At 38.3% G+C, this 23,319-nt stretch overlaps 1 protein-coding gene across 2 annotated transcripts in view; it reads left to right on the forward strand.

Annotated features, from left to right (window-relative positions):
• Positions 1 to 23,319, forward strand: part of pik3r3b (phosphoinositide-3-kinase, regulatory subunit 3b (gamma)) — a 202,440-nt gene that overhangs the window by 96,568 nt on the left and 82,553 nt on the right. For both annotated transcript variants that reach the window (XM_058402505.1, XM_058402506.1), the window contains 2 exons: positions 1,852 to 2,053; positions 8,879 to 8,964. In XM_058402505.1, the coding sequence (XP_058258488.1) occupies positions 1,852 to 2,053; positions 8,879 to 8,964 (288 nt within the window). The remainder of the gene's footprint in view (positions 1 to 1,851; positions 2,054 to 8,878; positions 8,965 to 23,319) is intronic.

Below are 23,319 nucleotides of genomic sequence, written 5' to 3' on the forward strand. Positions count from 1 at the left end.
AGGGGTGGAGGGGGCTGTTCTTCTTCAAACAGCTAGTATTATACATATGCATTAAAGAGCAAGGGTGATAGCTGACAGTGGTGTACTGCATGAAAGCACAGGGTCTAGGTTATCCCATTGGTCTGTAGGTCTTAGGCCAAGGTCAGAGGCCAAGGTCAAAGTGCTGACCCACATTTGGGCTAGCCGGCTGTCAAACATACATCATTCTATTTCCCCACCTCCTGCTACTCATTACCTTTGACCCCAGGACACTTATCTTACATAAGCACCATTGCCGAAGTTGCCTTAACCAGCCACGGCATAATGATGCTCATAATTCATTGTGGAAATGTAACCGGCAAGGGGTTAAGAGTGTGTTCGTATGAGTCTGGTGTGTGTGAGCACCATTTAGACGTTTGTCTTTACTTACTCTGAGAGCGTCGTGACGGCTAAGATTTACACCGCTCGCACTAAAAGCCACGCTGTCTGCTCAAAACATATAGCCATAAATATGCATAAGACAACTGTCAGTTATAGTTATTTTATTTCGACAGGTCTGCATGTCTAATAGGTACATTAAAAGATATCAGTCATTGTTCTGGCGCTTGGGGACCGCGTGATTATCACTTAACACCAATGGATGAGCAGATTGTGCCTTTAGAGCTCATGCGCGTTATACTGTTTTGCATGCGAGAGTCATGACGGTGAATCACTGGCCTAATTTTCAAACCCAGGTCTGCACCTCCTCTGGTTTTTTCTGCACAGATGTTGTCCTTTATTCAGTGTGGGAAAGCCCATCTGAACGTTGCTAATTAATACATAGGTGGTGCTTTAAATCAGAGCCTTATTCCCCAGTGTCACAGCAGACAATATGCCTGCGGTAGCCCTGGCTGAGCTAACACTAAATCCCCAGTGTAGAGATGTATAATGTCATTGCTAGATGGATATAATGATAGAGTAACATTAATTATTTGGGTCAACCCATCAGTTCATACAGTAGCTAATGGCTATATATATTTCATATTTATGAGGACTGGGGGAAAAACTTGCTCATTCAGCATCTTTTTCTGACAGTCTGTCTCTCTTACCATGAGAGACACCAGAGTTGTGACAGCTACATGCAAGAGCTTCTGTAAAAATAAAAGGAGGTACAGATGCAGAGTGCAGAATTAGAGCAGTGGACCATGTACACATGCTTTCTCACTATAGCTAGAGGCAGATTAGAGTCACCAATCCACCTACTGACATGTTTTTGTAGGGTCGGAGGAAACGGAAATGTAATTGTAATTGACTCTTCCTGTGCTGCCCCATTCCCTCCTGTCCTGTTCCTTTTTCATTAAGTCTGCAATTCAATCATGTTCTTTCTTTCTTTCTTTCTTTCTTTCTTTCTTTCTTTCTTTCTTTCTTTCTTTCTTTCTTTCTTTCTTTCTTTCTTTCTTCCTTGCTTCCTCCTTCATTATTTCCTCTTTTCTCTGAAATCATGATTCTTTCTTTCTTTCTTTCTTTCTTTCTTCTTCGTTTTATCACTTTCAGCTACCACTTCATTAGGTGAATGGTGAATTCTGTATGTTGAAGTCTGACCCACTTGACATTCTTTGTTACTTTTGCAAGAGAGGAATGTTTGCTGATGTATTAAACAACACAATATGAATAATAGACTTATGTGAATACTAACACTAACACTGTCTGGCTAAAAGAAATGATTAAACATGGAATCCGATGACAGACCGTGTTGCCTGTGCATTTCCAGCCTCTGATCTCTCCATCATTCAGTATGTGTAATGAATATACAGTACAGTATATGGACATGTAATACGTGTTTAACTCATGCTTTCTCTGTGTTTAACCAAATGTCTCCTTTCTCCTTTAAAGAAACAGCAAGTTTGGAGGATTGTGGTCAGCAGATAAGGAGGATCCTGGACTCACCCAGCATGCCACAGTCGAACCACCAGCTTCTGGTCTATCTGACCCATCACCTCAGCAAAGTGACCCAGAGTGGAGGAGCTGCTCAGGCCAGTGCCGGGTTTCTGGCTCAGGCTTACGTCGAGCTGGTCTTCAAAAACAGCCATTTCAGGTAAGACGCTAGGGTTATGTTTTGGGTGTCTCTACTTTTATTGTATTGAGACTTTAAAGAAAACCCATAATATGTCTGCCGTATCTAAATCTAGAGCTAGATATTACTCCTTTAACAGAAACTAGTATGTTTGTCAAACAGATATAAATCCTTTAATGTTCTTGTCAGTGACTGACAAAGAATAATGCAAAGAAGGTGAAGAAAACAGCTTTTGCATGTGATAATTATATGCAACAAAAGCAAGTTCGGATGTCAGAGACTCCCAGGAAAGTGAAGCTGAAGCTTGACATCCATGAGTAATTACACATCACGTTGTTGAGTTTGTTGTAAAATTTAAGAAACAAATGGTTTATTAATATATTCATTTACATATGCAGTCTCTCTCCCGTTTGTATGCATTATTAATGAAATTATTTGCAAAGCCGCTTTGTATTTTTCACCTTTAGGAATAAACCAACGTATATTATGTGTTAATTTAAGCAAGAAAAACAGTCTTCAGGAAGTCATTTTTCTTTGTACTTGTACTTTAACAGTTTTTATTTATTTATTTGTTTGTTTGTTTGTTTGTTTATTTATTTATTTATTTATTTATTTATTTATTTATTTATTTAAACAATAATATTATAAAATCTTTCTTCTTCGTTTTATCACTTTCAGCTACCACTTCATTAGGTGAATGGTGAATTCTGTATGTTGAAGTCTGACCCACTTGACATTCTTTGTTACTTTTGCAAGAGAGGAATGTTTGCTGATGTATTAAACAACACAATATGAATAATAGACTTATGTGAATACTAACACTAACACTGTCTGGCTAAAAGAAATGATTAAACATGGAATCCGATGACAGACCGTGTTGCCTGTGCATTTCCAGCCTCTGATCTCTCCATCATTCAGTATGTGTAATGAATATACAGTACAGTATATGGACATGTAATACGTGTTTAACTCATGCTTTCTCTGTGTTTAACCGAATGTCTCCTTTCTCCTTTAAAGAAACAGGAAGTCATTATATTCATTATATTATAGTCATTATATTATATCCATATATTCAGGAAGTCATTTTTCTTTGTACTTGTACTTTAACAGTTTTTATTTATTTATTTGTTTGTTTGTTTTTTTATTTATTTATTTATTTATTTATTTATTTTTTTAAATTATAAAAATAATAATAATAATAATTTGGTTATTATTTCTTTTTTTCTTTTCTTTTAATTTTATTTATTTATTTATTTATTTATTTATTTATTTATTTATTTATTTATTTATTTATCTATCTGTGGGTCTGCTTACAGAGACTTTCTTTTTTTTTGTTTCTTTTTTGTTGTTAAAATGTCTTTAAATGTCTTTAAAAATGTGTTTACAGCATGTGTTTTTCAGGCGTTATTACCCACAGATTCACACTCACACTCACACTCATAAACACGAGAAACCTCTTAAACCCAGACAAATACACAGATGTAGTTAAATTTGACATTTAAAGCCCAGTCACGTAGATGTTGAAACGTGTATTTGGATAGCTGTTGAATCTGTCGGAGGTAAGAATCTCTTGCGTTGTGAACAAAGCGCTTGTTGTTGGCAAAACTGACATCTGATGTTTCCACAGTGATGATGTTGCATAAAAGGGAGAATGAGGCTGAGTAGACAAATATCTTACTCAAGCAAAGATGACTCAAGGAAAAACAAAATCAGTCCAAATCCTTTCTTTCCCTCTTGTGCTATTTCCTTTCTTCTTGTCCTCTGTCCTGCTTTTTTATCGTCCTACATACAGTACATCCATCCATCCATCCATCCATCCATCTATACATACATTCTTTCTTTCTTTCTTTCTTTCTTTCTTTCTTTCTTTCTTTCTTTATTTATTTATTTATTTATTCCTTTCTTCCTTCCTTCCTTCCTTTTTCCTTCCTTCTTTCATTCCTATCTTCATATTAACATTGATTTAAGTTAGATAAGTAGATAAGTAAAGACTACCAAGCATAGCCCATGTCTTTTTTCCACAAAATATTTTACTCTTTCTCACCTTCTATAAATTCCTTCCTTCTTTCCTTCTTTCCTTCTTTCCTTCCTTCCTTCCTTCCTTCCTTCCTTTGTTTTTCACTCTTTCCTACCTCCAATAAATTCCTTCCTTTCTTCCTTCCTTCCTTCCTTCCTTCCTTCCTTCCTTCCTTCCTTCCTTCCTTCCTTCCTTCCTTCCTTCCTTCCATTTTTCCTTTCTTCTTTCATTCCTATCTTGTTATTAACATTGATTTAAGTTAGATGAGTAAAGACTGCCGAGCGTAGCCCACCTCTCTGGTTCATAAAAGCCCACGTCTTTTTTCGCAGAAGTACACACACAGAAAAAAGGAGTCCGTTTTAGTGGGGATTTAATGTTTTACATTTGTTTTTATATTTATGTCCCTTGCACTTTCTAGCACACACACACTGACACCAATTTGCATTTACCTTCATATTTACTACATACAGCCAGCATTTTGGATTCGGCTATAAAGAAAAACAGCAGAGTATTCCCCTTTAACCACCTAAGCTCGCATCTCTATTATTCACTTATACATACTGAAAGTGTCTTATCCATAATCTACTATGAATTATTCAGTAACTACAGTGAAGTAATGGGAATAGTTTGTAGTTATGACAGTGAGCAATGCAGGTCTGGAGAATCCAGTGGTTCCAGGGATTTTAAGGGATGCATCCAGTAGTAAAATTTATTCCAAAATCGACTTAGCAGCTCAGATTGTTAGACAATCACAACATATGACAAATTTCCCATGGACGCCACATCACTATAACGACTGTAGTACCTTCTTAATTTCAGTTGGAGAACAAACACGGTGATGAATTGCTAAGCGGCCGAAGTAGCCCCGGTGATTCAAGGCCCTCGTCACATTTCATCACAATTACCTTGTAAGCAGTGACACCACATACCCCATAAAGTGCCTCGCTGTGTGATGGACTTTCATACACGCTGAAGGGACCAGTGGGAGAGTTGCTGCGATCGCTGCTTGGCTGTTGCGCTCCAGCTCCTAACTCGCCTCAGTCTGATTTGATTGTGGGGACGGGACTTTCCTTTCTCACATGTCAGATCCACTTGTTCATCATGCTTATGAGATTAGCAGGGGGACGGGCTGTATTACGCCTCAAACACCCCCTTTGTTTAGTCAGCACAAACAGCTGATGACTCGGGTCATGTAAGGTAATCGTAAGCTGGAGCAGTAGTAGTAGTAATAATCATAGTGGTAGAAGTAGGAGTAGAGGTAGAAGTAGATGTAGTAGAAGAAGTAGTAACAGTAGTAGTAGCTGTATTATTATTAGTAGTAGTAATAGACATAGTGGCAGAAGTAGAAGTAGCAGTAGTAGAAGTAGTAGAAGAACTAGCTATAGAAGTAGTAGTAGTAGTAGAAGTAGTAGTCATAGTGGTAAAAGTAGAAGTACAGTAGCTGCTGTAGTAGTAGTGGTAGTAGTATTAGTAGAAGAAGAAGCTGCAGTAGTAGTAGTAGTAGTCACAGAAGTAGAAGTAAGTAGTAGTAGTTGTAGCAGTAATAGACAAAGTAGTGGAGGTAGTAGTAGTAGTAGAAGTAGTCATAGTGGTAGAAGTAGCTGTAGTACAGGTAATAGTTGTAGCAGTAATAACAAAAGTAGTGGAGGTAGTAGTTGTAGTTGTAGTAGTAGTAGTAGTAGTAGTAGTAGAAGCTGTTTTAGTAGCAGTCACAGTGGTAGAAATAATAGTAGCTGCTATAGTAGTAGTAGTAGTAGTAGTTTTAATAGTAGATGCTGTAGTAGTAGCAGTCACAGTGGTAGAAGTAATAGTAGTAGTAGTAGTAGTAGTGGTAGTAGTAGTAGTAGTAGTAGTAATAGAAGCTGTTGTAGTAGCAGTCACAGTGGTAGAAGTAATAGTAGCTGCTATAGTAGTAGTAGTAGTAGTAGCAGTCACAGTGGTATAAGTAGTAGTAGTAGTAGTAGTAGTAGTGGTAGTAGTAGTAGTGGTATTAGTAATAGTAGTAGTAGTAGTAGTGATAGTGGTAGTAGTAGTAGTATACAGTAGTAAAAACATCCAACACTGTGGAGTGTGACATAACAAAGAAATTCAATGCTGGATATTGACACCCCAAAACTGGCACAAATTCCATTTTTTGGTCTCTGGTTAAATCTCCAAAACTTCCTTTAAGAGCCTAGATCTAGAGCCAGAAATCTAGATACAGGTTTAGATTTGGGTCCCTGCTGAGTAACTCAGAGGTGATGCTGGTAAAAACTCCCTGAGACAACATGAGTAAGAACCCTTAAGAGGAACCAGACTCAAAAGGGAAACAGACCTATCCTGTGTGACCTCAGATTGTGTGATTATGGGTCAGTGCTCTTCCAAAACTGTATACTGTTAGCAAAGGAGTGTCCAGTGTGGGTGCAGGATTTCATTCCACCCAAGCAGAATCTGCATCTGAATCTGTTGAAAGCCAAGATCAAGTGGTTTACCAGGTGGAATCAGGAATGCCTCCTGCTTGATTGGAAAGAAAACCTGCACCTACACCAGCCCTCTGTGGATAAGAGTCTATGTGCAGTGGTCAGTGTGTTGAAAGGATCCACAATTCTAGCATCAGATCTTAAGGCTTATCCAAAGACCCCTTAAGGAACCTTGGATTTGAAGTGTGCAGGCTAGCTATAGCTAAGTGCTCACAATGAGCTATACTACTTCACAAGATCAGCAATATACACACTTTAAACTCTCAGCAGGACATTATAGTCAATGTGGGACTTTCTTGGCAGTAAGAGTAGTTAGAATAAGATCGAGGTGATGGGTTTTTTTTTTGGTAAGAACGTAGGTTCTAGTCGCAGAATTTGAGCTTGACGGTGTGCTTCGACCTGTTTGTGTCAGCATGAGGATATGGTTTTAAGATGAAGACTACTAAGCACTTGGGTTAAGAGCAGCAGCTCTAAATGCTTCTTTTAAAATCTCTAAATTTTGCTGCATTCTGAACCCGCCTTTAAACTTTATTTAAATAGAGTCAGCACAGATCTAGAGGATATTAAAGCAGGAAATAATATTATATGCGTCAATATTTCTTGTTTTCCAGATTTTTAATATACAGATAAAGATGTTATGAACATGGGAATGAAATTCGAGAACAGCCACCAGGGTTCACACAAAGGTCCTTTTAGTTTTACTGAATAGAAGTTAAGCTTTAGGGGCCAAACCTATTACAGGCAGCCTCGCTTCCCAACATCGGTATATTTTTCTTTCTCAGAATCCTCGCGTTTCCCTGCATGACATCCTGACTATAAAAATGAGTCACTGGTCTTCCAGGCAGATCAGCCGCTGAATCTCAGGACGTGACTGAGCGCAATTCGTGACATGACTGAGTGTGATGAGCTTAACCTGTGACTGTGTGCGTGTGTGTGTGTGTGCGTGTGTGTGTGTGTGCGTGTGTGTGTGTGTGTGCGTGTGTGTGTGTGTGTGCATGCTTCTGAAAGCAATCTTGATTAAACAACTATGTGCAGACGTGTCGCTTCTAACATCAGCTTTGAAAGGGTTTCAAGTGGAGCTGAAAGCAGTATTTGAGGATGTGAAGCATTGATCCTGCAGATGCTCAACAGGCTCTCAGCTTGTTTGGAGGCATGCAACTGAGACACGGTTTTATACCTGATTGTTTTGTGGATGTCGGGTATCAGAATTACCCCAACATAATAATACCGGTGTAAATGCAGATTTAAATTCAATCACTCGAGGAGGTGTGCTAGTGTAAACACGCTGGTCTCTTCACATCACATTTAACGATCTCATATTTCAGCACAACACCCATTAAGATGTTAAGATTTGAGCTCACAAAATGTTAAGATTTGAGCTCACAAAATGTTAAGATTTGAGCTCACAAAATTTTAATAATATTTGACATTACTTTCTGCATATTATTATTATTATTATTATTATTATTATTATTATTATTATTATTATTTGAATTAATACATATTCTGGTAGTGTATTTTTTTATAAATTTGTATTATTTTATTTTATTTATTTATTTATTTTTTGCCAGTGGGTTTTTTTTAACATGTTAAGGATTAAATAATCTGATCTAAATAGTCTAATAGAAAGAAAGAAAGAAAGAAAGAAAGAAAGAAAGAAAGAAAGAAAGAAAAAGAAAAATCAAATCAAAGTGTTCAATGTTCCCTTCATTCACTAATAATAATAATAATAATAATAATAATGATAATAATAATAATAATAATAATAAGTGTTTATATATATATATAATATATTATTATATAATATATATTAATATATTATATAATAATATATTATATAATATAATAATAATAATATATATATATATATATATATATATATATATATATATATATATATATATATATATATATATTATTAAATGCTTCTGGTTAAAATATCCAATCCAGATTTAAAATACATAGAATAAAGAATAAAACTTATAGGAATGTATAGAGAATTGAAATACAGTCATACCCCGCCCTACGTCCTTAATTGGTTCCAAGAGATTTTCACCGTAAGTCGGAAATGCCCCTATAAAGTGCTGTATATGTTCCCTATAATGACACTAAGACTGAATATATGTATTTTCTTATTTTATAAAAAGAATTTTGTTTCGTTTGGTTTTATTAGCCATTTTTCATTGTTACAATGCGACAGAGGGACCGATGTAAGGTTGTAAATCGCCGTAAATTGGATTTAATTTTTCAATTTAATATTTAAGGATGAGCAACGTTAAGTCGGAATCGACGTAAGTAAAACGGGACACTACTGTATATATAATATAATAAAAATAGAATCTAAAGATCTTTGTCCTCCTGTGTTTTCAGCACGGACGTGAACCCTGATCATCACGTGAAGATTCTTGAAGCCCTAATCATCGTGGGAGGCCTGACAGAGATGCAAGCTGCCCCAGGTAAGCAGGATCTCCATCCTGGCCTGATATATGAATCCGAAGTATGAGGAGGTTCTGGCTGTTAGTTATCAGTTTCCTGCTCTTTTTTAAGCAGATGTCCACCACAGCATATTTTCCTAGCTGAGGTCACTTATTTGATAATAATTTCTCTTCAGTAATTGCAATAGTTAGCGCGATGTAGACGGTATCCGTCTCTCTGTTGGAAGTGATTAAGCTGTTCCTAAATAAAGTTAGCAAAGCGTGAGTGTGTGTGTCTTGGTGACTGATGAAGGCTGCTGAGGGGCCAACGAATGTTTGTGAATAGATGGCAACAGAAGAGAGCAAGGAGCAAACGAGCAGGAGATGATCCTCCTGTCCAAGGACTGACTAGGACTCCTCTGAGGCCTGGCAGCAGTGTGCAGCAATGAATCTTGATTTCCTGTCAGGGATTTTTTGGCAGCCCAGGCTCCCTCCGTGATCTGTTTTGTGGTTTAATGAAGGATTGTGCCTGATACAGTTCTTCAGCTGAAGTTTATTTAACTTTTGTATTTCTCACAGAGAGAGAATAGCCAGGCTCCTCCCTCTGAGGCTGTGATGTTGAGTTAAAACTCATTGAATGGAACCTCTGGAATTAGTAGTGCAAAATGAATAAGCACAAGGTTGATATTTTTTTTACCTTTTAGTTTGGAAATGGGCCTAAACCTGAGCTTTAACTATTAACAAGTTATTATAAACTTACCATGCTGAAATCCGGGCAGGGCTCTCATTGCGGCGGCCCGGATTCAATTCCCAGGCAGGGCGCTAACCCAGTCATTGAAGGGTTAACTCAGTGCCAGTCCCAAGCTTGAGTTAAATGGGCAGGTTGTGTCAGGAAGGGCAACCTGTACCAAGTTGAAACAAGCGGACCAAATGATCCACTGTGGTGACCCTAAATAGGTAGCCCGCCGAAAGAACAAAAACAACATTTGATTTAAGGGTCAGTGATGGTTCAAGTGGTTCAGGGTTGAGGATTGGGGTTCAAGCCCCGGCACCACCAAGCTCCACTGTTGGTCAAGGCCCTTAACCCTCCCTGCTCCAGGGGTGCTGTATCATAGCTGCCCCTGTGCTCTGACCCCAACTTCATCGTGGATATGCAAAGAAAAGAATTCCACTGTGCTGTAATGTATGTGTGACGATAAGAATAAAGGCTTCTTCCCTCAGTTCATCTAATTGGTCAATGATTACATTGTTTAAGAATAATTTTATCCATTTATATTTACATTTTATGGAGCATCTGGAAAAAAAGGTTGAAACTTATTTTAAACGGCAGTCCCATCACCTCTCGTGCCTTCATTTATTATTTTTATTCTCTGGAGACTCTTTCCAAAAATCCTCTTTCCAAAAAATAAAGTTTTACAGAAACTTTATTGTTTACATTCTATAAGAGAAGTCCAAGTCCCCGTGAATGAAGTTTCTAGAGATATCCAGTGAAATTCTTGTATACTCCTAAACATACTACAACAATGAGCTGTTTAGAATTTAGCTTTTAGTGTAGAAATAATAAATCGGAGCACACTGATATGAGCCTTGTACTTGGCATAACTCTGAGAGCTGCTGGTATCGAAAATGAATCAGCAGATTTGTGACCAATCAGGATGGAGGATTCAGAAGCACTGTGGTATCATATGGATTTCTGGTGTATAAAGGGATAGATGATATAGTGGAAAGGTATTAGTTAGAATGTGCAGTCAAGCAGAGCTCTCTAAATAACAGCCAATATATCATGAATATATTAAACAAAAAATGAACAAAAAGCTGATGAATGTGTATTTTAATTCAAACAAACATCACAACTGTTTATATTACTCTCTCTCTCTCTCTCCCTCTCTCTCTCTCTCTCTCTCTCTCTCTCTCTATCTCTTCTGTATATTCTGTCTTTTTCTTTCTTGCTCTCTCTTTCTTGCTCTCTCTTTCTTATTCTCTCTCTGTCTCTCTCTCTCTCTCTTGTTCGCTGTCTCTCTGTCGTTCTTGCTCTCTCTTGCTCTCTCTTTTTTATTCTCTCTCTCTCTCTCTCTCTCTCTCTCTCTCTGACTCTCTATCACTCATGTTTCTTCTCGTTTTCTTTCTTGCTCTCTCTCTTTCTTATTCTCTCTCTCTCTCTCTCTCTCTCTCATTGTTGTAAAGGTGCTGGTCAGTATATGTGCTGCTGTCAGAATGTGTGTGTGTGTGTGTGTGTGGGAAGGGGGCTTATTTACATGATTCTCTGAGTGTGTTTAAGAGTAAGATGAACTTTATGGCAAACCTCTGGCGAGGTTTTGGCAGACTGATGAGGTGTAATCCTGGTGTTGAGGAGTCTTTAGGATGGGGTGATGGTGTATGTACATCTCCAGGTGTTTGGCATCTGCATGTGGATGAACCTCCCAGAACATTCATGACCCAGTACCGCCGGCTTTGATTAAGCTTGGCCGCGTTGTTTATGAGCACCAAGCATGAGGTCAGGGTCATGTGTTGTGTCAACCGCACGCCTTTTTTTGACAAATCTGAGGTCATGCAAAGGTCATGTAAAGTTTCACAGGGTGCCCAGGACACCACTGCGCTAACACAACCCAGCCCATGAGGAGGCACTGCACCTGGGAAATGCCGTATTTTCTTTGTGCGTGTGTCGAACTCTGGCACTTGACGTTCGTGACTCACTTTCGGCCCGACGCAGGCAGTCAATCTGTCAGCTATTAGGCACACAAAATATTCCCCCACCTTCCAGTGTACACACACACGCAAATACACGAGGAAATAAAACAACCCATCCATTCACATTACAGCTCCTCATTTATTTCCCAAATAATTTTCTTATTTTCCCGTCGTGGAGGCACGCAATGCTGTGCCCTCAAATGCCTGGCTGCTTATAAGCCTCTAACCCCAGACATGGCCTCTAATGGGTTACAGCTTGGTACGGTTTGTTGGTGAAATATTGTGTTTAAAGAGCAATCTTTGGGGGTAGTTTTAGACTCGCCTCCTCTCAGATGACTGCTCCTGTCAAAGGATGATGGATTCATTAAGAGTGTGTATGTGTGTGTGTGTGTGTGTGAGAGAGAGAGAGAGAGAGAGAGAGAGACCATTTATATAGTGCACAGACACATTACATGACAAGATGTGTGACAAAGCACCTCTGGTCTATAAGATTGTGAACAGATGTGTAAAGGAGGCTAGATTGGATTCGCACAAATAGCAATAACAAGCAATTAAATCATTTTAACTAAAAACAGACCAAAAGAAGAACGAATTGTTAGCTTTGGAGTTTGATATCAGTTCAAATGATCATATGATGTTAAACAGCATTTCCTGTTACATCAAAGTACAACAAAGTTTGCTTAGCGGTTGATGCTAAGCAATTACACTGTATTTTTTTTTGTGGAATGGTGGCTTTTTTTAGTGATTCACTAACATGTCTGAGTGGAATGTTGACATTCATGACAGTTTTCTAGCATTTCTACATTCCTCCTGCCTTCACATCTTTCACATACAAGACTTGATTAATCATTAGCTAGCTAAATTACTGGCCTATTAGCTAGGTTTTACTCATTAGCTGTAGTATCCTGTATCCTAGCAACAGTGTTTACACACTTGTATGTTAAGCTTGTCACGTCTTTTCCTTCCCCAAGTCAAAATCATGAATCCTGAAGTCGAAAGAATGAACTGTCTATTCCAATAGAAAAGTATATGTAGTGTATATATGCAGCCATTTTGAGAAGGAACTTAGCTAATGACTCTAGACTTTTTTGCATGTTTTTTGGGACAGAGTTGGCAGTTTAGAAACATGTTAGCTCGTAAGTTATATACTTACGAGCTAATGAGGAGGGAAAAAAGTTTTTTAAAAACGATAGAATTCCCACTTTCTCACTTTTGTTTATATATTTATATATGACGTGCTAAAGCGGTAGTGCTGATGTTCAGGAGTGAGAAGAAGAGAGGCTGGTGAGGGGATAACTTGTTATAGCTGTTAAAATGGAAATGATAACAGAAGCTAACGTGCTTTGTGAATGTTTCACAACATTGAAATTAACTCTAAACAGACTCGTTTGACACTCTTACTCGAGTCATTGTTGGGATTGACTACTTTTGTGTGAGTCATTAATTATTGTAAGTGAGAGTATATTTATTTTGGCTTAATCTACCTTATTCTGTAGTGTGTGTGTGTGTGTGTGTGTGTGTGTGTGTGGCTGCAGTCCTGTGGCCAATAGATTCGGTGTGGTGAAAATCGACTTCTGAATTTGGGGTCAGTTAAAGGCCACACAACTCTCTCTCTCTCTCTCTCTCTCTCTCACTCTCTCTCCAGTATGCACTCTGTTTATGCCCTGTCATCTTACCACAAACTGCCCTCATTGTCCCAAAGCCCTGAATTTAACCTACTCACATACAGCCATTAAACATGACTCTCTGACTCTCTCTCTCTTCTCTCTTTCTTTCTCTCTCACTCTCTCTCTCTCTCTCTCTCTCTCTCAAACACACCCACATCACCAGGGGGCCAGGGCGTGACCTCCTGGAATTCCCCACTAGCTGACCCCATGTCCTCACTGACCCGGTGAAAATGACCACTGCTGTCCACTCAGCTGCTTGCAATCACATGCTTCAGTCTACCATGTAATAATCTTGTAACTGCCCTGACTATAGCCTTTGTTCTGCAGCCATGTTTTGCCTTCCAATCCTTCATCCTTCCTCCTCATGCAGAACCATTTGTATTGTATGATCTCACATTTGTGGCTGTCCAAACAGAAAATCATGTAGTGTAAGGTCAGGCTGGTGATTTTCTTTTTTTTATTTAATTTTTTACCTCAGCATGCTTAGTATACTTCTAGGAATATTTGTTGAAGTTTTCCTCACATTCTGCCAGATTTAGTAACGTATGATGTGGAGCACCCACATTCAACCAAACGGAAGATGTTTCCTTGCATGTCGGTTCAACAACATCTACTTTTCAAACTCATTATTATATACCAAGCATACATAAAAAAATATATATGCATTGAAAGTTTTAGCCATTCTAGTGTAGGCAGTGTGTGTAGATGTGTTTTGAAGAGAACTTTCCACTGTCTACACAGTTCATCCACACAGAGGAATCATACATTTATTAGCTTCAGTGCACTGCCCACTACCTTGTTTTGATGGGTCATAAACTTACTTAACTAGTCTAACAGATGGTGGCTAATATAATAAAATAAGACATGGCCAGCTAGTTAGATAGTTAAAAATACTAAACTAAGAATAAGTGACTGTATCTTCTTACACGTGTAAATATTATTCGAGTCTTGCGAGCGTCTTTATGTTCTCTCAGTGTGTTTAACTGCGTGGTGACTGTGTGCTGAGATAAAACACTACAGATAGTTATGTGATGGCGTTGCGATTGAGTTTGCTGTGCAGCGTTTCCACATACCTGTATGTTTTCACTTACCTGTAGCTCAGCTGAGGTGTGTAGAACGGGCTTTAAGACTCATGTCTGGGCATTTTCTGTGTTGACCTGGACTTGACTTGGTCTTGGGCATTAGTCTGTATAAATATGGTTTTGGTCAAGAGTTTGTTAAAAAATGTTTGGGGTGGGTTTTTGTTGTTTTGTTTTCACTTTCTTTTGCTTTGCTTTGTCTTGTTTTGTTTTGTTTTGTTTTGTTTTGTTTTGTTTTGTTTTGTTTTGCTTTGCTTTGCTTTGCTTTGCTTTGCTTTGCTTTGCTTTGCTTTGCTTTGCTTTGCTTTGCTTTGCCTTGCTTTGCTTTGCTTTGCTTTGTTTTGTGTTGTTTTGTCTTTGTTTTGCTTTGCTTTGCTTTGCTTTGCTTTGCTTTGCTTTGCTTTGTTCTGTATTGTTTTGTTTTGTTTTGGCTTCGTTTTGCTTTGTTTTTGCTTTGCTATGATTTGTTTTGTTTTGTTTTTACTTTGTTTTGTTTCGTTTTTGAAAATATAACCTAATCCTTGGCGCAATGCATCAATCTGAATGACTAGCTGAGGTAAAAGCTTGTCCTTGAACAGGAATTGATGGTCTTTCCATCTCAAGTTTAACTTGCTTTCATATGAACTTGATATTGACTTGGACCTGACCCCCTTATGTCAGAATTGTAACTTTCAATGTAACTTGATCTCAGTTACTCCTGGTCTTAGACTTGGCTTGGACTTACCACTGGTCTTGAATATAGCCTTAGTGCTCAGTACAGCAAATGGTACACTGTAAAACATGATAGCCCCATTAAATAAAGTAAATGTATTTCATGGGATGTGGTTGCTTAGTAGTTAAGGTGTCGGACTACTGACTGTGAGTCCGAATCCCAGGTCCATCAAGCTGCCACCGCTGGGCCCCTGAGCAATACCCTTAACCCTCAAGTGCTCACTAGTATAAAATGAGATGAAATGTCAGTTGTTCTGGATGAGGAAGTCTGCCAAATGCTGTAAATGTATTTCTTCACTTAAACTCCAGTTGTCATGAAAAGTTTTTGATATTGAACGTTATACAGTTACAGTTTTTAAAAATGAAACTTCGAGTTTTCATTGTCTCTACTACCTGTGGGTTGAAACTAAGTTATCGGCAAGTTGAGCAGGTGAACTTTCATTTTTTAGTTTCAGCAGAATCAGTAGTGAACACTACATTTGTAGTTTTGGTTTGGCATCATACCATGAGGAAGCATATTTCTTTAAAAACACACATACACAAGCAAAAGAGTGTTCATTTTCTTTCTCGGGCTGTTGAACTTAATCGTGCACTGAGCAGTTAGGATAAAAAAAAATTAGTCTAGACATGAAACCTGCTACAGATGTGTCCACCAAAAAAGGAGTGAAAGCGTTCAGATTGCAGTGTTTGTTGCGTATTGGAAATCTGACCAGCAGCTTTTCAAAATAAAACAAACATTTTGGATTTTAACCTTCAGTACTGTCATTGAAAATAATCGAATTATCCCATTCCTCAGATCAGGTTTGAAATGAGTTATTGATGAATGGATTACCATAACATGGATTTTTCATCTACCGTCCAGAATCACAGCCAAAAACAACATGGAACTGTATCCCTATATTATCCATGCCTGAATCTAGCCAATCCATTTTCTGGATGAAGTCATCCTCATGAAGTCTCAGCTATCCTGCAGTGATGTCTGAATTTAGTGGAACTATCGGGAGCCAAAAAAACAAATAAAAATAATCAGTTGTGCCAGTCATGGGCAGAGAGAGAAGCTAGCAAATCCTGTATTAAAAATGACTGGATCTTGTTTGGAAAGATCTGCCTTTCTCCTAAAATGGGATGGAAGACTGAGTCTATAAGCGTTGCTGTTTGTTCAGGCGCTTGCACCGTCTGTAAATCGACACTGGAGATGACGTCAGTTATGTGCTATACACATCACTGTGTGCTGTCCCTCATTGAACCACAAAGTAGAGTGCTTTAGCATGTAAAGATACCAATATTTTGCCCACAGGGACCACAAATGATGCCAAGAAATCTACAAGGAATAGATGAGAATGTAACAATAAAACCTGATCCTAACTGGACCACCGGGGGGTATTACGTAATTAAGAGTGCTAATCCAATCTCAGCCACTGTCTACTCAAAGGCAAGACAAAAGATCTCCTCTGATCTTAAATCAACATCCATCCTGTCGTGCGTCAGCTCTCTGGCTTTCATTTCCTCTCTGCTGAGGGAAAACTATCTTGATGCCTGATGGAACATGTCATGACATTTGTTATTTCAAGTACCTTTTTTACTCTGCTCCAAAAAAAGACCCTTTCAGATGATATTAACATCAAGGTTCCTGCATGCTTGTGAACTGAAGCTAAGGTTTTTATTCTGTATCGTACTCAGTTCTACACTCCTGGCATGATTTGGTGCCAACACAAACAACAATATAATATATATATATATATATATATATATATATATATATATATATATATATATATATATATATATATATATACAATTAGCTGTGCTGTAAATACTGAAGGGATGAGGTGATAATACCTCAGCCAGACTTTTGTACAACGGCACAATTTACACTACACACACATTTTTTGCACTTTACCAACATTTATATAAAACATTGTGTTCATATCCATGCACATCACTCTTCCATAATCAGATCCAATCACTGTATTCACATACTACCTCTCTATTTTCATATATATATTTTTTTTTTTGCAAATTCCCACCATATTTGCTCTAGAGGTTCTATTTCTATCAAACTGTATCTACAACGATATGCCATAACATTATGAGCACTGACAGGTGAAGACTGATTATCTTCTCATCATGGCACCTGTTAGTGGGTGGGATATATCAGCCAGCAAGTGAACATTTTGTCCTCAAAGTTGATGTGTCAGAAGCAGGAAAAATGGGCAAGCGTAAGGATTTGAGCGAGTTTGACGAAGGGCCAAATTGTGATGGCTAGACCACTGGATCAGAGCATCTCCAAAACTGCAGCTCTTGTCGGGTGTTCCCGGTCTGCAGTGGTCAGTATCTATCAAAAGTGGTCCAAGGAAAGAACAGTCAACGTTAAGGCCAAGGCTCATTGATGCACGTGGGGAGTGAAGGCTGGCCCGTGTGATCCGATCTAACAGACGAGCTACTGTTGCTCAAATTGCTAAAAAAAAAGAGTTAATGCTGGTTCTGATAGTAAGGTGTCAGTGCATGAAGGACAGGACTGTTTTGGCAGCAAAAGGGGGACCGACACAATATTAACCAGGTGGTCAAAATGTCATGCCTGCTCTATCTAATTTGTGTCTTACCATCACAGACACAAAGAGCATAACGATTAGCTTGCAAAATAACAGAGGTGATTATTATCAGTGCTAAAAACAGCATACTAATTAAACACAGGAGGAAATGATCAGGTGAGTCTGTTACAGAGTCTGTGATGTTGACACTGAGTCAGTGACACCGAGTCAGTGCGGCAGCAAGTATTTCATCACTACAGGACACTCAGGACTGCTGAGAGGATTATCAGTGTCCCCCTGCACATCCTCCAAGAACTGCATACATCCAGAATTAAGAAACGTACACGTCGAATCTCTCTGGACTCCACTCTCATCTGGGCCAATCAACTTTTTAGAACATTTACAAAAATAGAAAATGTAATAACTTACAGAATGTATAGAGTGTATAGAACACTGTGGGACGAATAAAGGATTATCTTATCTTATCTTATCTTATCTTATCTTATCTTATCTTATCTTATCTTATCTTATCTTATTGACATGAGTTAATGGGACAGTTCCTTGCCAGACCCCTAGGGGGGACCTGGCAAGTGGTTTATTTATTATTGTGTTATTCCTGCGTGGGCAGTGCCATGCCTCTCTCCTGGTGTTTTCCCGCTTTCTCACCAGTCCCATGTTTTCCCTTGATGTGTTGCTCTATATGTTTGTCCTGCTGTCTTGGTCAGTGTCAGTCATTATGCTTATATATGTGTTGATGTAACGGTGTATGTGTGCCGTATGGTCGGACGCCGTTTTATCTAGGTTTTTATGTTATGTTCATGTTGAGGTTATAGTTATATGGTTTATTTCTGTTACGTTTAATGTAGTTGTGTTTTGTTAAATAAAAGCAGTGCATGTATCGGATCCCTGCATTTGGGATCTGCTACTACGACCCCGTCCCTGTTCCCGTTACACTTATCTTATCGTATCTTACCCTCCGGCGTTAGTGTAATATTCCATGCACACATGTACATTTCATCTCTGCTCAGCTCAGTACTGAACACACTCTTCATACCTCCTTCAGTTTGCACGTTTTGGACAGTATATGCCTCTAGAGCACCTTATTTACTTTTCTTCCCTGTTCATATTTAATGCTAATGTCCTGTGTGTTCTCCAGCACCATATTGCAATGATAGAGACTTCGTCCTGGATAAGGGCGTCTGACAAATGGCAGAAATGTAATTTTTTTTTTGTTTAATACCATGTTATTAGACCATGACACTGATATTTGATTGTCATCAATCCCGACAATCTTTTCTGATATCTTCCTTAAAGAGATACCAATCACATTAAGGTTTCCTTTTAAACACATTAATCTTCCATTAAGTATACCCAGGCTGCTCGTCGTATGAGGCAAACAAAGCTCTGATTAGTATGACGTGTCTGATCTTAAGACAATTAGCTGGCTTTAGAGCTGCTGATAAGGTGATTCAAAGTACATTTGGCAGAAGCTAATGTATGACGTGCCTCCGCAGGCTCGATGTTAAGTTCGTTCGATGAAATCCTGGCTTTCGCTGTGGATTTTTATCCTGTCACGTCATTCAGGGTCAGGTCACTTCTCAGATTTACTCAGGGGAGCGAGACTAGGGGCTTGTGTCTGCTTAGCAAGCTAGATGTAGAAGTACAGCACGTTATACTAGAGGAAATATTCTCTAAGCTCTAATTACAAGGTTTAAGTCATTTCTTCAGTAGATTATTATTCCTAGCACAATTCTAGGTACATTTTACCACCAAGCTGTGCACCAGGTTCAGCAAGTGTTCTCAACACATCTGTGTATTAGATGATAGCTTGCATTTTTATTACCCTTAACTATCCTTCTATTATCCTTGGGGTCAATTTGACCCCATTCAATGTTTTATGTCTCTAAATATATGTTTGAAATATTTTTCTTTGCTTCATATTTAATGACTTTTCCTTATTTAACAGGGACAACCAGGTAAACATAAATGATCATAATAATATGTTTTCAGTGTCCTGTACACATTTCGTGGCATAGCTGTATATAAAACACACAAAAAATACATTCATCTTCTTTGGTTGTTTTTGATAATACTGAGGTCACTATAACAATCAATGTTATAATCTCCAAGAACATCCCTCTGCTTTAGAGCCCTAACCTTACATAAACATACCTGTGGTACTGCGAGAGCCACTGAGAGTTGACACGACATGGTGGAGGGGAAAACATCATTTCCCATTAAACCCTGAGGAAAAGACATGTTACTATTCTTAATAACAGAAATGTTATAAATAACAAAAATCTGTATTTAGAAATGAAATGAAACCATTAAAAACAAACAAAAAAGATCTTTCTGTCCAATTTGAGGTCAGTGAGTGAGAGTTTATGGTGATTTGTACATTTTTCTGTAGTCGAGCAATAGTAATTCTGGGTGTTTAGGAGAATGGGGTGGTGGGGTGGGGCTAGGTTTTTATTTAAATAGCTATTTAGGTAGTCAAGAAAGAAACAAAAATTACCTGACAAAAAGAAAAACATGGGTAGAAATTATATTCTGGAGGTTCAAACTGACCACAAGGGCAAAACATTTTGGATAACAGGATGGTTAAATAAAATGTGTAATGTCTTTGAAAGTCTACAATTTTTATGTACAGTGGTACCTCGGTCCTCGACCACCCCTGTGTTTGAATTTTCGGTATTCGATTTTCGAGTAAATTTGACCTCGGTGTACGAAAATATTTTTGGTGTACGTCTCGACCATCAGGAACGCCGGTTCTTGTTTCATACAGGATTGCAACGAATATCAACATTTCGACCCGACCTGAAAAGAACCCTGGCAAATGAGGTAAGTTGTGAGATCAACCATCAGATTAATTCGTTTTACATTATTTCCTATGGGGGAAAATAATTCGGGTTTCGGCCAAATCAGTATTCGACCAGACTTTTGGAACGAATTAAGGTCGAACACCGAGGTACCACTGTACACTGCTTCATTAGAAATATAATTGAAAACAAATATATAGCAAGAGTCCATTAAGATATGTTCTGTCACTCATTATATAAAACGAAGCAGTGAGACATGCCACGTTTTAACACACACACACTTCCTCTAGTGTAGTGTGGTGGATTTTGTAACTATGAGAAATTTAATATGCTCCTGTGCTCACAGTAACGCTGAGCGGCTTAGCTAATCCCGGGGCCATTCTCGTGTGCCTGAAAAGAACAAAGGTTCTGTCACTCATGTATCTGCAGCGACAAACAATAATTAAACACACACCGACGTCTTGTGTGTGCTGTTCTGTGGCAATCAGCCAACTAATCCTACTCAAATATTTGCATTTTACCACATGCGTGTCCATCGCTTCACACTCTGGACATGATTATAGAGCTGCTTTTCAAAGAGCAACGTTTCAGGACAGGTTTCCTTTCTTGTGTTGTTGGTATCTAAAGCAAATGCTAAGCTTCATTGAATAAAATAAAAAAAGAAGTTTTTCTTTTTCTTGAAGCACCTGACTGATTAAAAGGAGACTTTTTTTTTTCATTTTGCATACAGAAATAGAGATGTTTCCACACGCAATACTGCGATCTACTATTCAGAGTTTTATACGAATTTCCACCATGTTATTACATAGTTAGTTAGTTGGTTAGTTAGTTAGTTAGTTAGTTAGTTAGTTAGTTAGTTAGGAAACAACAATTGTTTTTGGAGTTGTGTTTACTTCCTCAAACAGAAATCAGCAAAGTCATCAAAAATAAACAATTTCAGCTACAACACTACAGTGTTACATCTTTATCTAATCGACGTCTTTTTTAATCTACATTCTGTTCAGCATCTTCCTTTTCTCTTCCTACATGTGGCCACATATTGCACTATTGAGCTTTATACATAACATTTCAGACGTCACCCCAGTTTCATCCCTGTTCCCACATACCCACGTTTTCCCGATTCTGATAAATCAGCTACAGACGTGTCAGTGAGTCAGATCGCTGCTTTTCCGTCATGTGCAGTGCAGCAGGTGGTGAGATTCACAAGCCTGTGTTAGAGTTACAGCGGCGTTACTGTCGAGCATGTTATTTCAAAATGTACTCTAGCTACTGTACATGTACAGATGAGTAGTTTTCACATGTCTGCCTCTGAAGCATGAGTTGTACAGATATACGGAGCTCAATTTACAATGAAACTTGGACTGAAGAATTTGCAAATCTACCAAAACAAACGTACAGTAGTGCCCCGTTTTACGTCGGTTCCGACTTTACGTCGCTCATCCTTACCCTGCTCATCCTTATCATGCTCATCCTTATCATGCTCATCCTTATGTAGCACCAGGGTCCAGGGTTTCATTTCACTATATACTCCGTCAGCTATATGTGGTTGAAATGACAATAAAAGCTTCTTGAATCTTGGATCATCCTTAAAGATTAAATCCAATTTACGGTGCTTTACACAACCTTACGTCAGTCTCTCCGTCGCATAGTAACAATGAAACATGGCTAATAAAACAAAATTCCTTTTATAAAATAAGAATATACATATATTCAGCCATAGTGTCATTATAAGGAACATATACAGCACTGTATAGGGGCATTTCCAACTTACGGCGAAAAACGACTTGGTCTCTTGGAACCAACGAATTAACGACGTAGCGTGGGGTATGTCTGTGTTTTGTATTTATTTACTTATTTATTTATTTACTCGTTCATTTATTCATTCTCAAAATTGCCTTACCTTTTAAAAGAAATATATGGTCAGTCAGGGGCCCACAAAAAATGTATACACACTTCGACAGTTGTTATCTATACCCTTGAATTGAATTATGGCACCAATGTGTAGTATTCTGTTTCCACTAAAGATATCAGTAGTCACTGATTTAATTTTCATTTTTATTCATATATTTTTCATGTTGGAAGTGTGTGTACATTTTTTTTGGGTGGGGGGGCCCTCGGTATATGTAGTATTTCTCCACAAAATTTTCAGTTGTTAGATTGAATGATGGAACGTGCGATCATTTCACGTAATATTAATCTCACAAGGGTGTTAGCGCTGGATCCATAACTGTAGTAATAAATTTAGGTGATTAAACCCTGCACGGTAGAATAGTGCAGTGCTAATTGACTACCACCGTTCAGGTGTAAGCTAGGTGTTTAATTTTATCCAGGGCTTTAAAAAATAACATCACGTTGGTGATGTTGCGTTAAAGTTACTCAGTTCAGGCATCCCGTGTACATGTAAAGCTTAGCAGTGAGCTTATTTTTAAGCGTGAGTTCAGCATAAATGTGTTAATATTTCATTCTGCGGCCACACGTTTGCTACAGATGTGCCGTTTCAAATAAATGAACTCCTGGAGAAGTTTTACGGCGTTATAGTTTAATCATACGCATATCACATAGGAAAAGGAATGGTGAAAGCAGCATGTTTGTGGTAAAGCTGCTCTCACTGTCTACAGAACTTTAATGATAGTTAATGAATTACTGGCCCACATCCCAGAGGTTTTTTTTTTTTTTCCCAAGCGTCTGAGGCTCTCGAAGCTTTTTTTCTCAGCCTGGTTGGTGCTGGTCACAGCAGAAGATTAAGGGCAGGTTTAAGGGGGACATTTGGACTCTCTGGGGAAGAGCAAGCTTATTACCTACCAAGCCATGCTTAAATATTGTGTGTGTGCGTGTGGGATTTCATTGTCGAAGAATTCTCAACGGATAGAGCCTCATCTGTCGGCCTTCCCATTTAGAGTTC

The sequence above is a fragment of the Hemibagrus wyckioides genome, linkage group LG11 (genome assembly GCF_019097595.1).
Source record: "Hemibagrus wyckioides isolate EC202008001 linkage group LG11, SWU_Hwy_1.0, whole genome shotgun sequence".
Classification (NCBI taxonomy): domain Eukaryota; kingdom Metazoa; phylum Chordata; class Actinopteri; order Siluriformes; family Bagridae; genus Hemibagrus; species Hemibagrus wyckioides.